This window comes from Halyomorpha halys, unplaced genomic scaffold, assembly GCF_000696795.3.
Source record: "Halyomorpha halys isolate HHAL.00 unplaced genomic scaffold, Hhal_1.1 Scaffold759.1, whole genome shotgun sequence".
Lineage (NCBI taxonomy): Eukaryota > Metazoa > Arthropoda > Insecta > Hemiptera > Pentatomidae > Halyomorpha > Halyomorpha halys.
This window is the reverse complement of record NW_027110136.1, coordinates 278,345-286,598: the sequence shown is the minus strand read 5'-3', so window position 1 is coordinate 286,598 and position 8,254 is coordinate 278,345. Positions and strand designations below refer to the sequence as shown.

The 8,254-nt window shown below is 29.6% G+C and overlaps 2 protein-coding genes across 12 annotated transcripts in view; one reads left to right on the top strand and one right to left on the bottom strand.

The window, feature by feature from the left end:
• KCNQ (KCNQ potassium channel) overlaps positions 1 to 8,254 on the bottom strand; it is a 239,627-nt gene that overhangs the window by 8,786 nt on the left and 222,587 nt on the right. For all 3 annotated transcript variants that reach the window (XM_067048240.1, XM_067048241.1, XM_067048242.1), the window contains exons 4-6: positions 2,921 to 3,047; positions 2,123 to 2,298; positions 654 to 797 (exon numbers count right to left, since the gene is read on the bottom strand). In XM_067048240.1, the coding sequence (XP_066904341.1) occupies positions 654 to 797; positions 2,123 to 2,298; positions 2,921 to 3,047 (447 nt within the window). The remainder of the gene's footprint in view (positions 1 to 653; positions 798 to 2,122; positions 2,299 to 2,920; positions 3,048 to 8,254) is intronic.
• Positions 1 to 8,254, top strand: part of LOC106685935 (uncharacterized) — a 33,652-nt gene that overhangs the window by 18,451 nt on the left and 6,947 nt on the right. For 4 of the 9 annotated variants that reach the window (XM_067048247.1, XM_067048243.1, XM_067048245.1 and 1 more), the window contains 4 exons: positions 430 to 508; positions 4,649 to 4,836; positions 4,908 to 5,144; positions 7,994 to 8,119. In XM_067048247.1, the coding sequence (XP_066904348.1) occupies positions 4,729 to 4,836; positions 4,908 to 5,144; positions 7,994 to 8,119 (471 nt within the window). In that variant the 5' untranslated portion in view covers positions 430 to 508; positions 4,649 to 4,728. Of the gene's footprint in view, positions 1 to 429; positions 509 to 4,648; positions 4,837 to 4,907; positions 5,145 to 6,816; positions 6,971 to 7,993; positions 8,120 to 8,254 lie in introns of those variants that run through there. The other 5 variants (XM_067048250.1, XM_067048248.1, XM_067048244.1 and 2 more) reach the window with 3 other exon arrangements.

Here is an 8,254-nt window from a genome sequence, read left to right as displayed (position 1 = left end):
TATATATATGAATAAATACGTATATCATTTGAGAGTGGTAAGAAAGTCATGTGTCAAAAATATCGGTTTTACAAAAGAGCCAATTGAGTGTTTAGTAGTCATGTGTCAAAAATATAGGTTTTACAAAAGAGCGAATTGAGTGTTTAGTAGTCATATGTCAAAAATATCGGTTTTACAAAAGAGCCAATTGAGTGTTTAGTAGTCATGTGTCAAAAATATCGGTTTTACAAAAGAGCCAATTGAGTGTTTAGTAGTACATTATCAGTTGGCATTTTTATCAATTTCTTTACATAAAATTTAATATCTTTCAGAACCCTTACATTTCATGTAAGGGAATTGGCAGACAACCCGATTTGTAGTAAACTGTTTACCATTCAATTGGACCATCTCATACAGTAATGGTATTTTTGATATTTAACTTATTTGCAGCCCTGAAGGAAATAGGGTGGAGTATTGAAACTTACTAAATTGCTGGAATAATGTTTTCATTATCATCTCAGTGTTACACGTAAGTTCTTTTTTTTAAATTTGTTTATGAATAAACCCCAATGTCTTGTAATGGAAAGTTAATATTCGAATATGAATACACTAATAAAAACAAGAAATATCTGCAGCAATCCAAATTGCTGAAATTATTTTAACTTCATACTCACCACTCCCCACCATAATGCATCAGCATAACTTGCAAAGTCTCCTGATTTTCCATCTGGCCCTACTGCGTCTTTTTCGGCCAAATATACGAAATAACTACTAAATATAAGTCCGAGAAAACCAATGTATAATGTAGTTATCAGCTCCTGTTAAAAAATAAATATATCAAAACTTATTAGCTTTTTAAAAATATATTTTATATATTTGATCTATATACTTTACTTTATGTGACAATGTGTCTAATTTACTCTTTAAAAGGCGTATATATAAAAAGTATGTGTTTGTAAAACTCAACGATTATTGATGAGTTGGTGCCACAATGAATTAAAAAAGGACGATTTCTGAGCTTTTAGAATGAAAGCTGGAAGTATTTTTTTTATTTCAATCTATTATTTGTTTTATTAAGAGAATTTTTACAATTTGACATCAATTAAGAGCATTAAGTATTATTTTTTAAATATTTATTCATATTCATCATGATTCATATAAGTAAAAATATGAATTTCTCTATTATATAAAAAAGTTTTTAGTGATCACCGAGTAATATTTTATTTCTTATGATCACCATGTAATATTTTATTTTACATATAAAGCTGACTAATACAAATAAACAGTTGTATAATTTATAAAATGGGGGTTCGTTCGTTGTCTCGCCTATATTTAAAAAATATAATAAATTATAATTGATCAAATAATTTATGAACAAGACAAAAAATATTTAATTAAATTACAACAAAATAAATTTATATCTGCGGAAGTAAAAATAGAAGTTCATAGTTTAATAAAATGTTCACTGCGGTCCCAGAAAAAAAATAAGAAAAATTAATTTTATGATCTCTGTTTTTCTAAGATTCAGAAAACTCTAGTGGTAGTCATCATATGAGCTTTATATTCCTATGAATTTCCCCACAAATTACAATTTTAAGAAGAGATATTTGACTTGTTCATTCACAAATAAAAGTAAAATTGATACTTTCTAAATAAAAGGAAACACGTACATATTATATGGATTATTTTGTCTCACACAGCTGGGACTAAACCATTTCCCACAGGAAGTTCAAATCTTTTGGTTTTGATTGTGGCAAGAATGTGATAAGCCACAATTTTTAAGAACTAAAATGTAGAAAATGCTCTTTTATTTCTCTACAATGCTATTTATTGTGTTAGTTTGTCTAAAATTATAATCCCAACACATTTAACAATTATATTATAGAATATGAATTATATAAAACATTAAATAAGCATTGTAGAATTTTTTTAAGTTGCTTTACTGAAAATTTTTATCATATGGATTGTTATATTGTTGAGAAAATTGTCATATTCATATCTTTCAAGTCAGGTAAAGTTCTCAAAACTCAAGTCGTTTGCAGTGAATTATAGTTTTATTACTTATTTTTTAAAAATGAATCTCTGTTATGGTTCTTCTTTACTTTTCAAATGAACAATAATAAAGGTAACAATAGATACATACCTGTCTGTGAATGAAAACGACTGAACCCAATAACCTCCAGGTACCTCCTTGCCTGTCCACATGGAGCATCCTGAGTATTTGAAGGAATCGAATTCCTCTAATAGCTGAAGTGGCAAACACTTGTCCATTTGAGCCGACTGATAATACTACTATAGATGCAACCACAACTATCAAATCTGAAAACAGTTGGTCAAGAAATAACTTCCTTGTCAATCAATAAGTAAAATGATTAAAACCTAGTTGATGCTACCACTTCTGTTTTGTAGAGGTGTAACTTATTTAGCAATGTGATTAAACAGTCGCTATAACTAGCTACAATTTTCCCAGATACTAATCCCTTTTGGGCTGTTTCTGCTATCTTTTTTTAATCATATGGATTTCAGTTAATGCTAAAACTACACCATAGTGTCTAATATGCAGTTTCTATGTTTCAATCACTTAACTTAATGAATCTAAAACTTTTCATGGGTTGTCATAAAATAGTATTTGTTTTTAGTGTGTGGTAATCTTTCAGTAACATGAAATTATTATTATTGTAAAAATATTAGTAATGCCAGAAATCAGTTTCTGCTATGATAATATTCTTTATTTCTTTATATAAGTTCCTAATATTTTTACTCATATTACATTTATAATTAACAGATTCTCAAATCATTAAAGTTGTACAGTATCTTGGGAAAAAAGGATATATTTATTCTAAATTTACTTGGACATTGAGAATGGTAAATATATCCCTACTCATCAAGTTTAAACATATAACTTTTACTATATTGAATAAGAAATAATGAAAAAAATTACCTATTATGCAAATTGGTTTTCTTACAAATCTGAACCTGCCACAGCAGCCCATGTACTTTGATCTACAACCTGCTGACCATAGCCTTACACAATATTCTACTCCAAAAAAAACGACTAGCCATATTTCCTGTAACATACAAGTATAAAAAATTAAAGAAATACCTTCAAAAATGCATAATAATAAAAATGATAACTATGAACATTACCAAAACCATATGAAAGGTTTCGGTTATAAATTATAAACAGATCATTTTGAAATACTCTTAGCATTTCATATAAGACACCAACAACATAATCATGATCTCAATATACCTTTTGACATCTTGACCTCATACTTTAAGTTTTGTAAATTCCAGGCTAGGAGCCTTTTGAGGAACCTCTTACTGTGTCCCTGGATATGTACACATCTGTGTTTAGTTTGCCACATGAGTCCCTTATTAGATCTACAAGTGTTACAAACGACAAGTTTTGACAAAGGATCAGAAGCCAATTTAGCAGGTGCAGACTCTTCCTGGAGATGTCAAACTTCCCTACCCCCTCTCGGGCCTGGGGGGAACGCCTACCTAGGGAGTGTTCTGTCACCTATGGCCAATGAGGAATTGGATTCAAAAATAAAGTAACGCCCCAAAAGGGAAGTGGGAGAAAAGGGGTAGGACAACTATACCAGGAAAAAGGGCAGTAAAGAGGAAGACTTAGACGAGAGAGGACGAGACAGAGAGAGAAGAGCATGGACTTGGAAAAGTCCTAAGAAGAGCTCTTCAGAAATGGAACATCCGGGCTGAGATGACACCCATGATTACGAAAACACGACACCAATAGTGAAGACTACATCGTAAGATACCTCGACACGCACATACCATCCAAATCAACAAGTATATGTACATATTAGGTAATAACTTAAAATGTAATAATCATATTTTATGGCAACCATTTATCTGAATCATTTTAATTATAGTAATAAATTGTAAATAAATACTTAATCTCTTTATGTAGTTGTTGTTGTTGTCTGGGGCTTTAGGGCGTAAAACCCTGAGGTTATCAACGCCCATTCTTTATGTAGTTTATATACTATTATATAACCCAATATACAACCCCTTATTATATTATATAATTAATGGTAATGATATTTTATAAATATAAAGGTATTTAATTGGTAAACTGGTAAATACACAAATAGCCTTTGGAAAAGAATCCAATTATAATAACAGTTTTGCAGGACTCAATAAATTAATTAATTAACTCATTTTTGGATAATTTCCTTCAGCGATTATCCTGGCACCCCGACTAAATCTTGAGCCAGCACATAGCACATTAAAATAATTGATAGTATTTATCATGAGGTTGGAATAGAACATTCAAGTTGTTTGGATGTGTACAGACTTGCCTGAATTTCAAAAGATGAAAGCTTCCGACCTGTAAGCTAAGTGGAAACACTATTCTCTGAAACAAATCCAGTTATGTTACTGTAAGGCATGCAAAGCTCCTGCCATTGTCCTTTGTGGCAGTTATCAGAAATTAAAAGCAAACCGAAAACAATTTCTTTTTTCATTTTTCAAAATTGCTTACAAATTTGTATAGTGCAGTCAGTCTAGTTGGAAGTTTTAGTTTAGTGAGTGTGCATGATATACATATGTTTATTTATGTAAATGATTTATTTGGTACATTAAAAAAATATAATGAACATTAATTATTTATATTAAATTTAAGTCTTGTTTAATTTTGTTTCAGTGAAGCTTCCTAATTCTAAATAATTACGAATTGATTTTTCGATAGACTAAACAATATATTTAAAATCTAAAGATTGTATCATGGATGTTGAAACTGAACTAAACAATTTATTTTCCTCAATAAGAGGAAACCCATCCAAGACTGATAACTTCAAAAGAATATATTGGATGTGTGAAAATAATATTTCTGTTAGTATTAAATTTCTTAGTTTTCTCTTTTATTTTGTAAATTTGAGAATGAGAGAACAAATCGTTTTTAGGATGAAGTGAAGATAATGCTACTATCCCTGCGCTCATTAACCATCTTTAAATATCATTTGAAAAATTGGAATCCAGAAAAACCTGTAAAAGCGATAACAGAAAATTTGAAATTAATATTATTTTTGGCAGAAAAATTACCAGAATTAAAATACCAAGTACTGGCTAAGTCAAGATATTTTACTGAAGTGCTTAGAATTTATAACAACTGTTTGAAATACCTCTTTGAAAGAAAACAGGTAAATAGTTGTTACTTAAGTTGGATATTTCATAACACATAAAAAAAATTAATAATTAATTATATACTATAATTATAATTACTAAGATATCTCAGAAGAATTCTTGAAATCAGAAATGATTGAATCATTAATTTTTAAAAGGGAAGTAGTCCAAAATTAAGGATTCCTATTTTTTTTTTGTGGCCCACTCCCACTTTCATCTTGTAGCATAGCAGAGTCCCCTTCGGAAAGTATTTTGAAAATTAGGTTGCTTAAAGTGCATTTTGAGTTACTTTTATGTGCTTTTGCCTGTTAAAACCTTTCAGCTGATAAATAAAAATCAGGAAAGATAATTGACATTGTTCTGTCATTATCTTTCCTGATTTTTATTTATCAGCTGAAAGGTTTTAACAGGCAAAAGTACATAAAAATCAGGAAAGATAATTGATAGAACAATCGTCTCATAAAAATATGTGTTGCCAAGGCTCTTGTGGCCCACCTATGATCCATAAGCACCACTGTCTTAAACTTACGACAGCCAGTGTTTTAGTGGTTTTCTTCCTGCTAAGAAGTATTACATTAAAAGCTGAATCATCTATGAGACCCTGCACAATTACTTTTGTTAGTACCTATTAAATATAAGATTTAACATGTCACAACTGATCAATTTCCACCAATTTTCCTTAGAAATTCAATAGTTTTTACTTTATTTCCAACCTTTTAATTCCTAATTTCAATGTAAAATCTCTTTCTATGTATTGCCAGCTTTTTAATGAGCTTATAGAACTTCAGCTCTAGGAAATCTTTTTTTCCTTCCTTATTGTTTTAATTTTCCATTTTCTGATAACTATATTTATTTGTTAATTTCATCTTGGCAGAAAGACATTTCCTCCATCATCTTGGTTAGTTGTTATGATATTTAAGGTGCAAAACATTAGTGTCCGATCTATAAAGTTATACTATTTGTTACAACCAAATAAAAAACATCTGGTGCGGTGTGCGCATCACACAAATCTACTTACGTCCCCAGGTTTTGTGTAGATCGGTGGGCTTATGTTCAAGTTTTATCACTATTTATGTAATTCCCCACCTCCCCCCCCCCAAAAAAAAATCTGAAGACTAGGGAATGTTGCTATAAAAATCCATATTTAAAGGTTTTTTAAGGTGGGAAAAAGGAATATAAATTTTGTTCTTGCCAAGAATACTGTAGTTTGCCAAAAGGTAATAGAGCTGAAATGCATTTGGGAGAGATCGGGTGGTCTCGGCTTTCTCTGTTTGATTCCCTTTTTTTTTGTTTTCCCCCTTTAGTTATTCATAAAATTATAACATAATATAATATAAATTTTGATATTGTGTATCAGTCTATTATTTATTGTTGCTAACAATAATAACTGGTTATTTTTTTTTCAAATAATCAAGACAAGAAGTACTTTAAAGGAGGAATTTTTAAAAATTTGCCATTTAAGCCCTGTCAGATTATTTCAATGAGGAAATGACCTATCTGTTATTAAAGACAACTTAATTACTCATTGATTCAATGAAGTTAATCAAAATTGTTTCAGCTGTTTTTGAGAAAATCGATATGTCATTTCCGATCAGTTGATTTTAGTGAAAACGTTTCTGTCATGTCCAAGGCCTATACCTGCCTTAAATGTGTAATTTCAGTTTCCTATGACTTTTCTTTTTTGAATCATGCTGTTCACACATAAATACACACTTAGAGACTATTTTGCAAGACTTGGTTGTTTGGACTCAGGTGACCTCAAAACGTGTATTTCCGTAGAAAACTGGAATTTGAAATTTTGCACAATTGCAATACTTCCCCTTATTACATATTCCATATGCAGGTCAGTGAAAGTAAAAATTATTTTATTTTCATTAATCTGATGAATAATATAATTTATTATTATATGATCACATCTGTTTCAATAAGTTTATATTAATTAGAAAAGATATTTATTAGCTCATCATTATTGTTCCCCAAGGCTATTGAAGTTTCCCCATTTTATTAAATTTACTATTGTAGAATTGGACATTGTTGGAAGATGTGAACTATTGTTAAGATATTCAAGAATCATTGCTAAGACTAAGAGGTATTTTTTTTATTTTATGCCAGATCGGCCTAGTGGGGGTTACATGGTTGATATAACTGTTAAATTATATATTTAAGGGGTACATGTTAGTGATTAGACAGAGGTGAGTCAGTCTTAAATGCCTAATATCTGCTGCAGCTAAGAGGGTAGGAAATTTTACTTTACTCTTTATGTTTTGCTATTCTCATTGATTCACTCTATTTCTGTGGACTTGCGAGTTCTGAACGTGTAAATACATCCTTTCATGGCTGGAAGAGAGTACCATTTTTGGTGCTATATCGGGCAGTTCATTTCCTCTCTTACCCATATGCAATACTTCTCAATATACGTTTACGCATTTAAATTACTCAACCAGATTAAAGCAATTATTATATTCTTGACTGGCAATTTTTTATCTTTCTTTATCTTTGTATTTCTTTCCTGTATTTTCAATTCTCAACATGATCAATTCTCAATCAATCAAATCAATTTTAATATGAACCATTTAATTGATTTCTTTTTTCACAAAATCTTACAACTACTTGAATAGTTTTTTTTAGTTCTTTCTTTAATTTTTGGCAGTATAGAGGATTTTAGAGCCTAGAGAATAAAATTAATAATGAAACTTAATGGATTTTTATTTTATTTTTTATAACTTGTCTGAAATTACATCTTGCTTGAGCTCTAATATACTTTCTCTTGTAAATGTTAATAAAAAATATGCATTTGTTTACCAGTTCCATGTTTTGTACAGTTGTCATTTCAATTAAAAAAAAAAGTTTTTCAATTTTTCTTTAGGAAGAAATTGATGAAAATTGCATGTTATCATTGGCCCTTTCTTATGTTTCGAAGTATGCTGTGAAATTCTGCATAAACAATAAAGTAAACACCATGTCATCTTTTGGCCAACAGTATTTTAAACAGGTAACATTAAAAAATGTTATTATCATATTTAAATTATAAATTATATTATTTATAAATTATAAAGCTACTTTACTTCTTGACAGTTCTGGATATAAATAAATAATTTTTAATTTTAAAGTTGAGGTCAGTCTAGAT